We start from the raw sequence: 17,394 nt of genomic DNA on the forward strand, positions 1-17,394 counted from the left end.
AAACATGAAGATACTTTTTTAGACTGCGAAAGACTCTTTTGAGTGGGTGGTATCTATTTTCCCACTCCCAGAGGGAAAGGCTGGATCTGTGTCTGTGAGAGATTTTGCAACTGCTAACCATGAGCATGAAAGTTCATATACCGGTATTGTACTGAGGTTATGACCTGACATTTTGATTGGGGAGTTAGCCTATCATCAATTGCCACTTTGTTTCCTACTTTAACTTCAAATCTCATTTACATGGACAAAATTTGACATAGTTGTGTTTAGGTTATTGGGACTCTACTGTCAAGCATGGACACTATAAAGTCTTGCCCGTTTCTTTTTATAGGCAAGATGTTAATAATATAGCAGACACCTTTATCCAAAGTGTGTGGGTGGCCCCTGGAATCGAACCCACAATCCTGGCATTTCAAGGACCATGCTCTACCGACTGAGCCATATGTTCTGTACACGCTCTCTGTTCGACCCAAAGCAGCAGGAAGATCAGCATTTGAGATTTTGTCCCAGTCATTGGCCATCGTTGGAGAAACTGAATCTATAAAAGCTATAAGCATGACTTGGTTACTTAGTCCTGTCTTAAAGATGTTATTTTGTACCTTTATCCGCTACCCGGTATGTCTGCTTCAGATTGGTAGTGGCAGCCTGCTACTTGCATTTTTATTAGGCAATTTGTAAAGAGACCATTCTACTCAATCCAGTGAACAAATTATCTCTGAAAGTTCTAAACTGACCCCTGCATCCTTAAATTATTCCAGTCAAGCAGACATTGCCACTGGAGGAGAATGGTAGTCGCTAGCTCCCAGTATCGCCTGTCTTTTTAGCCCAAACTACTTTTGAGGGGAAACTAACAATGTTCTCAGATCCGTTTTGAAGTCGTTAGGGAATTTGGCCAAAAATGGTTTACAGCACCATGGGTACATATCTTGTTTGGTTTTACTTTGAGCTATTTCTATTCCTTTTCTCCAACTTTTTATTTTCATTTACCCGCTGCCTTTTAAGGGCTTCTAAAACATGATGGCATCTCAGGTCAGGACCCTTTGTTCTGGGATTAAGTTTAGTGGCTGAAGGTTTAGCCTGTCTTCTTGTAGCCACTCGTTGTAATATGTAGGCTAAATGTAAGAGACATTTGGGTACATTAAGTTTTGAACTCTATTGGTGAGTCATGTCCACACATTTAAATGGCATAGGTCTACATTCTCTCTTTCTTCTTCAATGGCCCTTCATTTGAATGGGATGGGTAGCTTCAAAGCTTCAAGATGAAAAATGTATATAGGCCTGATCCCTCACTATATGTAGCCTAGCCTATAACATTTACAGACGCCAAAGTCCACTGCATCTACTCAGAGTAGGGTTTAAGCTACTTTATGAAGGGAAGACTGAGGTCAAAACTTGACACTCTGCAAATATGAGGCAGGGTTACATGATGATGAAGAATCCAAAAAATTAATCCAGTACCACCACAGTCTGCCTACCTCTTTCCTTTACCCAGGTCAAACTCAGTTGACGTCTGTCTGGCAGAATGTGGCTTCACTGCGCTGCTAGACAAATGTTTGAGCGATGCTGCCGTTGGTTTTCCACCACCGGAATCTCTGCCCAGGCTCTGATATTAGCACAGCTGATAAGACACCCTTGGGCCATAGAGTACACAATGCTACAGAGAGAGAGTGAGAGACCCGCCAGGCTGCCTTACATGCCAAATTCCTAACAAACATTAGTGCTAGGCTAGCTAGAGAGAGCCCAGGCACAGCTAGCCTTCACCACAATGGGAGGTGTGAGGGAAACTCAGGAGAGGCCTGTGTCGCCTGATAGAGAGTATCTGACTGAGGGACTGGGTAGTGATAAGAATTTGTAGATCTATGTTATCTATAAATGCACACGTGTTGCCGGTTTCTGACAACACATAGGATGTTCTTATTTTGAAACACATTGTTCTGTAGTGTACAACCCATGTGACAGTCCTTGTGCAAGCCAGGCACACTAAACTTTAACAGGCCTTTTATGGACTCCCCTTTACCCTGACTGTGCATAATTTTGTAAGTGGGGTTGTCATGGATTTCTGAGGCAGCATGACTCAAATAGATTTAAATTATTTTCACTTTCCTCCCTGCTGTCGCTTGTCATTTCCATGTAAAAGGACCCATTAGCAGAAACGTGATATTTATAGGATCATATCAAATTTGTTGTCAAATGAATGCTAATAGTGTATATTTTTGAGAAATAAAGGCATGATATGTTTTTCAACCATTTCCCACCCTAAAAATGTGGAATAAGCTAAGGCTTTGATTTCTGGTCACACAGATAGTCTTAAAAGGTATTAGAAACACACCAAAACACAATAGCAAAGATACAGGTGTCCTTTCTAACTCAGTTGCAGGAGAGGAAGGAAACCACTCATGGATTTCACCATGAGGACAATGGTGACTTTAAACCAGTTACATAGTTTAATGACTGTGATGGGAGAAAACTGAGGATGGATCAACAACATTGTAGTTAATCCACAATACTAACCTAATTGACAGAGTGAAAAGAAGGAAGCCTGTATAGAAAAAAAATATTCCAAAACATGCATCCTGTTTGCAGCAAGGCACAAAAACAATCCAGCACATCACTGAGTACCACTCTTCATATTTTCAATCATGGTGGTGGCTGCATCATGTTATGGGTTTGCTTGTCATTGGCAAGGACTAGGGATAAAAAATAACTTTAGGATAAAAAATAAATGTCTGCTTTCCAACAGAGATTGGGAGACAGTCACTTTTCAGCAGGACAATAACCTAAAACACAAGGCCAAATATACACTGGAGCTGCTGACCAAGATGACATTGAATGTCCTGAGTGTCCGAGTTAGACTTTCAATATGATTTAAGTAAAAATTCTATGGCAAGACTTGAAAACGCAAAATGGTTAGGCCTATATCGGTTATCGCGATATTTAGAGTAGAATATCGTAGAAGAGGTCTCCCCAAATATTGCCCAACCCTATTCGTCATAGTATTGTTGCTGCTAACAATTTTGTTTTTGAATTATGATTAAGGCAGCCCCCCGCTCCTCTGATTGAGGGGTTGGGTTAAATGCGGAAGATGCATTTCAGTTGAATGCATTCAGTTGTGCTGACTAGGTATCCCCCTTTCCCTTTTCTTTTCCGAAATCAATGAGTGGCCAAAAAAATCAGTAACAGAATGACAGTAATTGATTTGGCTACAATGGGAAATTATAGTCACAAACCACAGTTGCAGTAAAGAAAAGTAGAGTATTCGTTCAGTACTGTACAACATATTGATTCTTCTTGACCTGAGTGCTGCTTTTGACATGGTGAGCCATCAGATCCTCCTCACCAGGCTTGAGGGTCTGGGTGATGAGGGCACCACACTCTCCTGGCTACAATCATACCTCACCAACTGAACCCCCTACATCTCTCTCAATGGCCACACCTCAGCTGCAGTTGTGCAGGTTGTCCCCCAAGGCTCTGTGCTGGGTCTCTTACTCTTCATCATCTACATCCTCCCCCTTGGTCAGATCCTCCGTCACTTCAACCTTGACTTCCACTGCTATGCCGATGACACCCAGATATACCTCGGCACCAAATCCCTCCTCAACCTACCTCTGACCCATATTGAATCCTGCCTCTCTGCAATAAAAACATGGATGCAACCAAACTTACTCAAGCTCAACAGTGATAAAACGGAACTCCTCCTCATAGGCACCAAATCCACCCTCACCAAAGCTAGAAACTTCACCCTCACTGTCTCTCCCTCCCTCCATGCACACAACTTTGGAGTCATCCTGGACTCCACACTCTCTTTTGACCAACACATAAGACAGACTGTCAAATCCTCATAATTCCATCTCCGCAACATTGCCAAAGTCAGGTCTACCTTCTCTTGTCCTGCTGCTGAAACCCTCATACATGCGTTCATCTCTACCCGTCTTGACTACTGCAATACACTACTCTCCGGCATCAACTCGAGCTCCCTCCATAAGCTTCAAATGGTTCAAAACTTTACAGCCCGACTCCTTACCCACACTAAGTCCTGGTAGCACCCCCCCCCCCCCTTGTTGTGAACTCCACTGGGCCCCTGCCTCCCAACGCATTCTTTACAAGATCCTCCTTCTGACCTACAAAGCCCTTCACCACTTACCTTTAACCACCTTCTCCCCTACAAACCCTTACACGCACTCCATTCCACCACAGCAGGCCATCTTGTCCCCCCCTTCATTATTATTAATAATAAATAAAAAAATGTGTGTAGATCAGCTTTAATATGGCAGATAGATTGTGGCTTCCTTCATTGTAATTGTCTGCATCATTTCCAATCCCCCATAAATTTTTTATGTATGTGTTTTATACATATTTTATACATTTATGCAAGATCGAATCCCTGAGGTGACAATGTAAAAATCTGTCATATATATATATATATATATATATATATATATATATATATATATATATATATATATAATATATATATATATATAATATATATCAGCTCTGGGATTCGATCTTGCAACCTTCGGTTACTAGTCCAACGCTCTAACCACTAGGCTACCTGCCGACCAGACCATGATGGACCCTCCACCTCCAAATCGATCCCGCTCCAGAGTACAGGCCTCGGTGTAACGCTCATTCCTTCGACGATAGATGCGAATCCAACTATCACCCCTGGTGAGACAAAACCGCGACTCATTAGTGAAGAGCACTTTATGCCAGTCCTGTTTGGTCCAGCGACGGTGGGTTTGTGCTCATAGGTGATGTTGTTGCCAGTTATGTCTGGTGAGGACCTACCTTACAACAGGCCTACAAGCCCTCAGTCCAGCCTCTCTCAGCCTACTGCGGACAGTCTGAGCAATGTTGGAGGGATTGTGCGTTCCTGGTGTAACTCGGGCAATTGTTGTTGCCATCCTGTACCTGTCCCACAGGTGTGATGTTCGGATGTACCGATCCTGTGCAGGTGTTGTTACACGTGGTCTGCCGCTGCGAGGACTATCAGCTCTCCATCCTGTCTCCCTGTAGTGCTGTCTTAGGCATCTCGCAGTACGGACATTGCAATTTATTGCCCTGGCCCCATCTGCAGTCCTCATGCCTCCTTGCAGCATGCCTAAGGCACGCTCACGCATATGAGCAACTTCCTGGGCAACTTTATTTTGGTGTTTTTCAGAGTCAGTAGAAAGGCCTCTTTAGTGTCCTAAGTTTTCATAACTGTGACCTTAATTGCCTACCGTCTGTAAGCCGTTCCACAGGTGCATGTTCATTAATTGTTTATGGTTCATTGAACAAGCATGGGAAACAGTGTATAAAGCCTTTACAATGAAGATCTGTTATTTGGATTTTTACGAATTATCTTTAAAAGACAGGGTCCTGAAAAAGGGACGTTTCTTTTTTTGTTGAGTTTATATAACGTAGGTACATGACGTAATAACGCCGCATTACATTTTGCGCTACACGTGCCTCACAGCATTCCTAACCTAGCCCGCACAATGTCTGCTGTGTGGGTTGAGCAGTCATTTGAAAGAGTAAGAAGATTTCAGCAAAATCCATTTAAAGCCAAGATAATGGAATTCAATGCCCTTGACAATCAACCGTTCTTTGTCATAGGTGATGTTGGCTTTCGCCGACTGGTTGAGCACCGGTACACACTACCAAGTGCGCCATTTGTCAGATGTTGAACTACCGTAATTACACAGACATATATACTATGGAACGCCGTTTGGGTCTTTGCATGTCAAAAAAGATACAGTAGCACTGTCAAAGCTGTACAAAAAAGTCTGCAAGCAAACACCGGCCACGAACAGTGTGTTTACAGTACCGAGTTGGTAATAAAGCATAATTTGTTCGACTGCAACTTCTGAGGTTGCTAGCTTTAGCTTGGTAGCTAGATAGCACAAATACAACCAGCCTGAAAACAATGACCAGTAGAAACTGCAGTCATTTTCATTATTCTTAGCAATGATTTAGGAATCCTTGTTGAGAAAATATCAGCTAGGTTACCACTTGTTGTTCGCCAATTGAAATTTCAGTTCATGAAAATAAATCGCTAGCCAGCTACTTAACCCTGTTGCCCAAAGCTAATGTTATAAGCAGCCAGCTAGCTTCATCTGGCTAGTGAGCCTCGACTGAACCGAGTTATGTGTTGTTAAGCTAGCCACAATAAGGATTAGGCAAAATAAAACAATGTCATTGACAGTGATGCAAATGAACACAAATAATTATATAAATACTTTTATTTTGCAGGCCAAGTCCACTATTGTGGCTAATCCTTATTGTGGCTAGCGTCATAGATGGGTCCGACCACCATTCATGAAATAAGAACTATCTTATAAATTAGGGTTATTTTAGATGATGACACCTAGCTATATAGTTAGCTAGCTAGCTATACCTACTGAAACAGATATTGTGTTATTTGCCGTATCTTTTTTGACAAGCAAAGACCCAAACGGTGTTCCACAGAAATCCTGGTTGAGAATGAAACAACTGAACAAATGAACAACGAAACAGCACAGCAAGTAAGTGAAAGAAATGTGTTGATTATGTTTTACTGGTAATAGGGACATACGTAAATGCCAACAAAATAACTTTTTGGTGTGTGTGTAACCTTTATTTAACTTGGTGAGTCAGTTAAGAACAAATTCTTATTGACAATGACGACCCGGACGACGCTGGGACAATTGTGCGCCGCCCTATGGGACTCCCAATCACAGCCAGATGTGATTCAGCCTGGATTTGAACCAGGGACTGTAGTGACGCCTCTTGCACTGAGATGCAGTGCATTAATCTACTGCGTACGTGTGTGTGTGTGTGTGTGTTAACTATTTAACTGTACTAGAATGCTTCAAATTTTAAATATCTGTTATCGGTATCGTTTCTTTTTGGCAAGGAAAGTATAGGATATCGGTATCGGCCAAGAATTTAATGTTGGTGCATCACATATACATGCATACATACTACATACATACCATTCAAAAGTTTGGGGTCACTTAGAAATGTCCTTGTTTTCCATGAAAACATACATGAAATGAGTTGCAAAATTAATAGGAAATATACTCAAGTCGTTGACAAGGTTATAAATAATGATTTTTAATTGAAATAATTGTGTTCTTCAAACTTTGCTTTTCTCAAAGAATCTTCCATTTGCAGCAATTACAGCCTTGCAGACCTTTGGCATTCTAGTTGTCAATTTGTTGAAGTAATCTGAAGAGATTTCACCCCATGATTCCTGAAGCACCTCCCACAAGTTGGATTGGCTTGATGGGCACTAATTACGTACCATATGGTCAAGCTGCTCCCACAACAGCTCAATAGGGTTGAGATCCGGTGACTGCTGGCCACTCCATAATAGACAGAATACCAACTGACTGCTTCTTCCCTAAATAGTTATGGCATAGTTTGGAGCTGTGCTTTGAGTCATTGTCCTGTTGTAGGAGGAAATTGGCTCCAATTAAGCGCCGTCCACAGGGTATGGCGTGGCATTGCAAAAGGGAGTGATAGCCTTCCTTCTTCAAGATCCCTTTTACCCTTTACAAATCTCCCACTTTACCACCACCACCAAAGCACCCCCAGACCATCACATTGCCTCCACCATGCTTGACAGATAGCATCAAGCACTCCTCCAGCATCTTTTCATTTTTTCTGCATCTCACTTCTTCTTTGTGATCCGAACACCTCAAACTTAGATTTGTCTGTCCATAACACTTGTTTCCAATCTACCTCTGTCCAGTGTCTGTGTTCTTTTCCCCATCTTAATCGTTTCTTTTTATTGGCCAGTCTGAGATATGGCTTTTTCTTTGCAACTCTGCCTAGAAGGCCAGCATCCCGGAGTCGCCTCTTCACTGTTGACGTTGTGACTGGTGTTTTGCGTGTACTATTTAATGAAGCTGCCAGTTGAGGGGTCTGTTTCTCAAACTCGACTCTCTAATGTGCCTTTCCAAATCATGTCCAATCAATTGAATTTACCACAGGTGAACTCCAAGTTGTAGAAACATCTCAAGGAATATCAATGGAAACAGGATGTACCTGAGCTCAATTTCGAGTCTCATACCAAAGGGTGCGAATACTTATGTAAATAAGGTATTTGTTTTTTATTTATAATACATTTGCAAAAACGTTTAACTTTGTAATTATGGGGTATTGTGTGTAGATTGCTGAGGAACATTTAAAAAAAAAAAATAATCTGTTTTAGAATAAGGCTGTAACGTAACAAAATGTGGGAAAAGGGAAGAGGTCTGAATACGTTAACAAATGCACTGTATACAATGTCTGTATCAAATGTCTTAGAGTGATGGACTGTGCCTTCTCCCTGGCCTCCGCGATGGATTAGTCAAAAGAGACGGGCACGAATCAGACAATTGTATTGTGCACCATAAGAAAAAAAAATAAGGATTGCGACTGCTCTACTAAAGAAATCTCGGTCGACCAACAGCTTATCGATCAAACAATAAACGAGTCGACTAAATGGGGTCAGCCCTTAACATGTATGGTTTGTTAAACTTTGTCTTTTTTTTGTTGCTTGGCATACATTTGAATGTGAAAAAGTGAGTCTCAGCGTCACTCTGTTACTGTGGAATTGCCCCCACCCCCCCAATGTTGAAGGACGGTGATACTTCAGGATGTCAGTTGGTCTTGTGCTTGGATTTTTGTACAAGCCATAGTCAAAGGTCCAGTGTGTTTAAAACGCATATCTTGGTAATAGATTTGAAACAGCCTAGCTGTAATTCTATAGGGAACAGTATAAATGCTTTAGTATCAGCTAGTTTTTAGTCATGCAGACGTTGCCATTAGCTATGGACATCGCTCACTAAATGCAGAACAAATGCCTGTCAGACCACTTCATGGTTGTGCAATGTTCCTGGTGATGTCTGTATTGTTCCTGGTGATGTCTGTATTGTGATTTGCGGTCTTTTCGCATCCTTTCCCAGGTGTTTGAAGAAGCAGAACTCCCGTCTGACCTGTTGACACCAGAGCTGAACTACAAACGCTGCGTACATGGGACCCTCCAGTTGACACCATGGCCCAGATATCCAGTGGTAATGGGTTCAAGCTGGATGTGGCCCAGCCAAAGGGGGTTGTGGGTAAGGAGGAGGCCCTTCGTATGGAGGCAGAGGCCTTAGCGAAACTACAAATGGAGAAGAGACAGACGCTCCCGGCGACCTCGTCTTCCACCTCCTCTTCTGCTTCCTCACAAAACAAACTTCATCCCACCGCCGCTCCCAGGCCTACTCCTTCCTCCAGCAACCGACCGGAGAAGGATCTCATTGTCTTCCCCGAGGCCAAGAAGCAGGTAGAGAAGGACAAGTTCCGGGACATCGACGTCGACAAGCTGACCAACCAGGAGCTAGAGAAGCTCCTGCTGGACGACAGCTTCGGGGCCAACAGCAGCAAGGCCTCGCGGCCCTCCTTGCTGCTGGGGTTCAACCTCAGCGCTTCTTACCCGGGGGGCCACGCCACCTGCAGCCCCTCGCCCTTCCACAGCGGCCAGTGGACACCCTCCATGCTCTCCACCCCCTCCAGTTCGGGTGTGTCCACACCCACCCACCAGCAGGCTCCCATGTTCCCTTCTGCTCCGTTCCCTAACCCCGAAAACTTTTCCTTCCACAATGGCTTTTCACCGGCCATGCCGCCCTACATAGGCCTGCCCGGCCCGCAGACCTCATTCATGGCCTTCACTCCCATCCAGCAGCCCGGGGCCATGGTGTTCCAGCAGCCCACCGTCACCCTGGAGATGGCCAAGCTCTTCGACAAGATCCACAGTACCTCGGAATACTTGAAGAACGGCAGGTCGGCCAGCACTGACCTGGATTCTTCGTCGACCAGCGTCGCGTCCCTGGCGCCCAACCCACCGCAACCTGCCGTGGAATCCCCTGCTTTCAGCCGCTTCGAGTGGCTGGACCTGGACCCACTCAACAAGCGCAAAGCTGAGGGCGAGGAGGGCTCCTCCCTGGCATCGCACGGTACAGTAATGGTGGTGGGAGGACCAGCTGGAGGGGACCCCTGGGATGCCGTGCTGCTCGACGAGACAGAGGGCGTGGCTGATGGCAGCAGTCCACCCGTGGAGGTGACAGGTCAACTCGCGGGTCGCTCTCAGCCCCGGAGGTCGTCGACGGGGGCAGCGGTCACCAGGAACCACTCCCTTACCATCCCAGCGTCCTCATCCAAGCAAAAGCCAAACAATCAGGTACGTCTAGTCATCTAACGGTAAAAATACATTATACAATCTCTCTCCTAAGCAAATCTGTACATTGCCTGTTTAGGTTGTGGTATGGTAGTCATAACACAGCCAAAACAACCAAGTTTTACCATGGCTCATTCAAAATAACCCAACGTAATTAACAAACGGTAAACAAATGGTAATGATTGTAGCTGAACCAAAAATATCAAAGGGTTCATCAAAAGCCTAGCCAAAACAACCAGGTCAAGTCCCACATCAATGACATCATACAGGCACTGCCAAAACATCCATTTTGGTTTCCAAAGCACATACCTGTAGCCAAGTAAATGTTCCACCTTGCAATGCCCACACCTTGTGAGGGCGATTCTAAGCCAGCAGTAGCGGAAAATATTTTTGATATTTCAAATTGTTCTGGCTATTCTAACATATATATATATATATAAAATGCCATGGGAGGAAGGTGTTTTATATTCGATTTACATTTGTATCACAAACAATACAAATAAAAAAATGCAATTTACATTTTTTAGGACCTTTTTAGACCTATACATGCCTCCTGTAAGACCTGATGATCCTTGAAGCGTACATGATACAGACAACATCTTGGTGACATTATACCCCTTATATTGTGTGCTCTCCAATATGGTGTATGTTTAGGTTCTAAAATTAAAATATTCACATTAATTTATACAACTCAAAACTGTTCTTTTACGGGGTTTTATTCATGACCGTCACAACCCTGTGTGTGTGTGTGTGTGTCTGTGTGTGTCGCCCAAGCCGGTCTGCCTCGCTGCCAGGCAGCAGTACTTAGTGTTGGTATAGCCTAAGCAGGGACAAGATCATACAGCTCCCCAACATGCCCCATGGCGGACTCATCTGACAAGCCCCAGAGCGACCCAGTGTTGCCATGGCAGCAGGCGCTCTCATTTAGGCCCAGTGTGAGACTGAGAGTGGCCGGGCGAAGCACTACTATCAACCAGCGGGGCCAGCACAGAGTTACCTTCTACAGACCCAGTCACCCCTTTATCGGTTTCCAGACCCATACTAATCTTTCATAAAATGTGTGTTTGTGGGGGGCTATAGTGCCTTCAGAAAGTATTCACACCCCTTGATTTCCCCCTCACATTTTGTGTTACAGCCTGAATTTAAAATTGATTAAATCGAGATGTGGCCCTATAATGTCAAAGTGGAACTATGTTTTTAGAATTTTTCACAAATTAATTAAAATGAAAATCTGAAACGTCTTGAGTCAATAAGTATTCAACCCCTTTGCTTATGGTAAGCTTAAATAAGTTCAGGAGTACAAATGTGCTTAACAAGTCACATAAGTTGCATGGACTCACTGTGTGCAATAATAGTGTGTAACATGATTTTTGAATGACTACCTCATCTCTCTAACCACTGGGCAGGTAGCCTAGTGGTTAGAGTGTTGGACAAGTAACCGAAAGGTTGCAAGATCGAATCCCCGAGCTGACAAGGTACAAATCTATCGTTCTGCCACTGAACAAGGCAATTATCCCACTGTTCCTAGACCGTCATTGAAAATAAGAATTAGTTCATAACTGACTTGCCTAGTTAAATAAAGGTATAATTTAAAAAATGAAATCTGTAAGGTCCCTTAGTTGAGCAGTTCATTTCAAACACAGATGCAACCACAAAGATGCCCCGCAGAGAAGGGCACTTATTGGTAGATGGGCAAAAATACAAAAGCAGACATTGAATATCCCTTTGTGCTTGGTGAAGTTATGAATTACTTTTTGGATGGTGTACCGATACACCCAGTCACTACAAAGACACAGGTGTCCTTCCTAACTCAGTAGCATGAGAGGAAGGAAACCGCTCAGGGATTTCACCATGAGGTCAATGGTGACTTTAAAACAGTTACAGAATTGAATGGCTGTGAAAGGATGCATCAACAACATTGTAGTGACTACACAATACTAACCTAAATGACAGAGTGAAAAGGAAGCCTGTACAGAATAGAAAATATTCCAAAACATGCGTCCTGTTTGCAATAAGGCACAAAAGTAAACCTGCCAACAAATATGCCAAAAATGATTGTCCTGAATACAAAGCGTTATGTTTGGGGCAAACACAGCACATCACTGAGTGCCACTCTTCATATTTTCAATCTGTATCATGTTATGGGTATGCTTGTAATGGGCAAGGAATAACACGTTTTTTTAGGATAAAAAATAAATGGAATAGAGCTAAGCACAGGCAACATCCTAGAGGAAAACCTGGTTCAGTTTGCATTCCAACAGACACTGGGAGACAAATTCACCTTTCAGCAGAACAATAACTTAAAACACAAAGCCAAATATACACTGGAGTTGCTTACCAAGACAACATTTAATGTTCCTGAGTGGCCTAGTTACAGTTTTGACTTAAATCAGCTTGAAAATCTATGGCAAGACTTGAAATGGATTGTGATCCACAACCAAAATAATAATGTGCAAATATTGTACAATCCAGGTGTGCAAAGCCCTTGGAGACTTACCCAGAAAGACTAATCGCTGCCAAAGGTGACTCTAACATGTATTGACTCAAAGTTTCACCATATTAAAACGAGAGTTCAGTTTACGCGACAGGGTTTCCGTTAAAATGTCTTATAATGAAAGCAACAAAATAACAAAGGCTTTACAATGATGGTGAAACCTTAGATACATCTTGGGGTTAAGTGGGTTTAAATCTTCAAGGATGTCACAGGGAGAGCACAGAAGAATGTCAAAATGCTGAATTTTAGCGCTTTATCAAGTCTCTGAATATTAAATTATTATTTTTTTTTTTACATTCTATGTGGTCTAAAGATATCAAAGGGACACAAAGGTGAATTGGTTGGTGGAACTAACCATAACCGAAGGCCTCCTCAGCCCTCTTCTAATCTTCATCCTCCATTTGAAAAGCTTTAAAACACCTCTGTGCGCCTCTGCAAGAAAATCTGTCTCATTTAGGTATACTTCTGCAATTAAGACCAAATTATAACCATGCGTCTTCTGCTGCGTTCTGTTCTTTCATACACTCTGTGGTGGTGGATAGATAGGCCTACAGAGTGACATATATGGCTAAAAGTAAACTCGGTGACTCAAGTCAATTATCTCGGTCTTCTCCACCTTTCACCCTGTTTAGTCACGACAAACAGGAAGTGCCTTGTGGGTGGAAATTGTAGTTGAGAGCCAGACACTAACGGAATCCTCTGAATCAGCTGATTAAGTCCTAGATGATAACAACAACCGCATCCTTTGTTGAAAAAGGACATTTCTATAATGTCACAGTGGAGGTTAGGACAGAGGAATCACTAACTTTCTGATTTGAAAGAGGAAGTCAAACTTTACTTGGTTCACTGGTTCCCCTGACGTAGCTTACGCTAGAAAGTGTAAACCAGGAATAATCAAATTAAATTGTGACTTTCATATGCGCCGAATACAACAGGTGTAGACTTTACCATAAAATGCTTACTTTCGTGCCCTTTCCCAACAATGCAGAGATAAAAAGTAAGTAAAGTAAAAGTAAGTAAGTAAGTAAGTAAGTAAGTAAGTAAGTAAAAATAGAGAAATAATAACAGCATAACTAACAATAATGAGGCTATATAGGAGTACCAGTACCAAATCAATGTGCAGGGGTACGAGGTAGTTGAGGTAATATGTACTTGTAGGTAGGGGTAAAAGTGACTAGGTAATGAGTATAGATAACAGAGTAGAAACAGCGTACAGTGCATTCGGGAAGTAGTCAGACCTCTTGACTTCTTCCACATTTTGTTACGTTACTGCCTTTTTCTAAATTGGATTAAATAGTTTTTCCCCCCCTCATCAATCTACATACAATACCCAATAATGACAAAGTAAAAACTGGTTTGTAAAATAAAAATACCTTATTTACTTAAGGCGGCAGGTAGCCTAGTGGTTAGAGCATTCCCCAAGCATTCCCCAAGCATTCCCCAAGCATTCCCCAAGCGGACAAGGTAAAAATCTGTCGTTCTGCCCTGTTCCTAGTCCGTCATTGTAAACAATAATTTGTTATTAACTGACTTGCATATGTAAAAGTATTCAGTATTTACAATAAGACTTACTATGAGCTCAGGTGCATCCTGTTTCCATTGATCATCCTTGAGATGTTTCTACAACTTGGAGTCCACCTGTGGTAAATTCAATTGATTGGACATGATTTGGAAAGGCACACACCTGTCTATATAAGGTCCCACAGTTGACAGTGCATGTCAGAGTTAAAATCAAGTCATGACGTCGAAGGAATTGTCTGTAGAGCTCAGAGACAGGCTTGTGTCGAGTCACAGATCTGGGGAAAGGTACCAAAACATTTCTGCAGCATTAAAGGTCCCCAAGAACACAGTGGCCTCCATCATTCTTAAATGGAAGAAGTTTGGAACCACCAATACTTTTCTTAGAGCTGGCCACCTGGACAAACTGAGCAATCGGGGAAGAAGGTCCTTGGTCATCTCTGCAGCACTCCACCAATCAGGCCTTTATGGTCGAGTGGCCAGACTGAAGCCACTCCTAAGTAAAAGGCACATGACAGCCCGCTTGGAGTTTGCCAAAAGGCACCTAAAGGATTCTGACCATGAGAAATGAGACTCTGGTCTGATGAAACCAAGATTGTACTTATTTGGCCTGAATGCAAAGTGTCACTTCTGTAGGAAACCTTGCACCATCCCTATGGTGAAGAATGGTGGTGGCAGCATCATGCTGTGGGTATGGTTTTCAGGGACTGGGAGACTAGTCAAGAACGAGGCAAAGATGATCGGAGCAAAGTACAGAGAGATCCTTGATGAAAACCTGCTTCAGAGCGCTCAGGACCTCAGACTGGGGCGAAGTTTCACCTTCCAACAGGACAACGACCCTAAACACACAGCCAAGACAATGCAGGAGTGTCTTCGGCACAATTCTCTGAATGTCCTTGAGTGGCCCAGCCAGAGCCCGGACTGTGCAACCTGACAGAGCTTGAGAGGATCTGCAGAGAAGAATGGGAGAAACTCCCCAAGTACAGGTGTGCCAAGCTTGTAGCTTCATACCCAAGAAGACTCCAGGCTTTGAAGTACTGAGTAAAGGGTCTGAATACTTATGTAAATGTGATATTTCAGTTGTTGTTTTTTTAATAAGGCTGTAATGTAACAACGTGGAAAAAGTCAAGGAGGTCTGAATACTTTCCGAATGCACTGTATGTGGAGAGTGGGAAGTTGTGAGTGAGCATGTGGACGTGTTTAAAACACACTTTTTAGCTTTGCTTTTCCTTTGGGTGTTTTTTAGCCGGTCAGTTTTTTTTTTATTTGATATTTATCCTCTTATGTGAGTTGTGTAGTAAATATTTTAGCTTTATTTTAATTTTTTTTTTTTTTTTTTTTGTATTTTCCTGTAACGCACATTGTGTTGCATTCCATGTCTTAAATGTGCTGTATGAATAACGCTTGATATGATTTATACTAACGGGACATTTTGTTAGTCCCCACAAGGTCAAATGCTTTTTCTAGGAGGTTTAGGGATAAGGTAGAATAAGGGTTAGTTTTAGGGGTTACGGTTAGGTTTTGGGGTTAGGGGAGGACCCAATAAGGTTACTTAAACGAGTGTGTGAGTGGAGTCCAGTCAGTGTAAGGTTGAGGAAAGTAGAATAGGCTCATGTCAATGGAAGTCTACAGTATTAGCAAACCACTAAAAACCTGGGCCAGCGAAGAAGGTACCATTTTTCTAGGACTGTATATACAGGCAGCAGACCGGCACAAGCCTTGGACCATGAAGTGGTGTACTGTACCATTTTAAGACAGACCCAAGACAGAGGAGCTGTTAAGCAGACCGGACCTGACTCAGAACAGTAGGGTGACTAGACCAAAGCGAACTAGAACAGAAGAATGACGTGAATGGTGTGAGTCACATGGGCCATACTCATCCCCTGAGGCTCCAGTACACCCCCACCCCACCCCCCCATTAAAAGCAGCTCAGAGGATGAAATGGAGAAAACAAAGACAGGACTGTCTAACTGTACAGCCTGGTGTCTGTCCTGCAGTGTGTGTGTGTGTGTGTGTGTGTGTGTGTGTGTGTGTGATCATCTCCGCCTCATTGGATTATCTCTGCGTGTTTGTTTTCGATGAAAGGATCTTGTCTCAAAACACGAACACAGCTAATGCCTCTCACTCTTTTCCTGCCAACTGGAGACCTGGCTATCTGGGATGTACAAGTTTTCCCGGAGAGCGAGAGATTGCCATCTCAGCCGTGTCAGAGCTACAAACACACTGATTTGTAGATATGTATCAGTTTCGTGATATTTTATGTCAAAACAAGAACGTGTTAGTCTCTGTAAGAGTTCTCCGTAAAATGGATCGCGTTGATTAGGCAACGCAATGGAAAACGTTTTAAAACCCTTTGTGATGAAAAAAAGAGAGCATTTTTTATTGGACAAGTCCAAGTAGTCCCTCTGTAGTTAAGACCGTTTTCTTCCTTTTGGTGCCTAATGAACACAACCCCGATGCCTTTGCTTGTGGAGTGAAGTTTTTATAGGAACCGCTAAGCTGAGCAAAGTAGCTCATAAAATAATACTAAATCTCCTGTCGTCATTGTCTCTCTTTTTGTTCTGGCCCCCGAAAATGACAAAACATAAAGAAGGCAGACTGATATGTTGCGCTATATCATTAACGTTGTACTTCTCATGTCAGCAATTACAAATAGACGCAGTCATGACATCCTATTAACATAACACATCTGTAAAGATATGACTTTTTCTGAAAACAAAACTAACATTACATTTTTCCCCATGAAGTGTGTGTGTGTGTGTGTGTAGGCACTGTGTGTTGACTGTCGATCAGTGGGTGTTAAAATGTGTGTTTTGAATGAATTCTATAAGGGTAGTTCCACAAAATGAGTCCCTTTTAGGGTAGTGTAGCTTGTTGAACAAAAATGACCTGTGTTATTTCACAAAACGTTTACATTCTGTCATGACGAGCACATGTTCAACTTAGTAAAAAAACAACATGTTTTCCTATTGCAAGAGGTTAAATAAATCAAAGTGTCTGTAGTAAGTGATCATCACAATATTGACGATTTCATCTTCAATCAGCCATGAATGTCTTTGTGACAGTGGGAATGTAAGCTTTCTGTGTGCAACAGGGAGGGCAATTAAATGCCAGCTTCACCAAAACATGTACATTGTTAAAAGATTTCTAGCCTGTCTATTTATTTTGACGCGTTATGCTCCACCCATTCAGTTTTTCACCACGAAACACCAGA

General features: G+C 42.7%; 1 protein-coding gene across 1 annotated transcript in view; it reads left to right on the top strand.

The window, feature by feature from the left end:
- Positions 1–17,394, top strand: part of LOC139368954 (phosphatidylinositol 4-phosphate 3-kinase C2 domain-containing subunit alpha-like) — a 47,969-nt gene that overhangs the window by 887 nt on the left and 29,688 nt on the right. The window contains exon 2 of the mRNA XM_071108483.1: positions 8,916–10,171. Coding sequence (XP_070964584.1) covers positions 9,005–10,171 — 1,167 coding nt within the window. The 5' untranslated portion in view covers positions 8,916–9,004. The remainder of the gene's footprint in view (positions 1–8,915; positions 10,172–17,394) is intronic.

This window comes from Oncorhynchus clarkii, chromosome 2 (genome assembly GCF_045791955.1).
Source record: "Oncorhynchus clarkii lewisi isolate Uvic-CL-2024 chromosome 2, UVic_Ocla_1.0, whole genome shotgun sequence".
NCBI classification, from domain to species: Eukaryota; Metazoa; Chordata; class Actinopteri; order Salmoniformes; family Salmonidae; genus Oncorhynchus; species Oncorhynchus clarkii.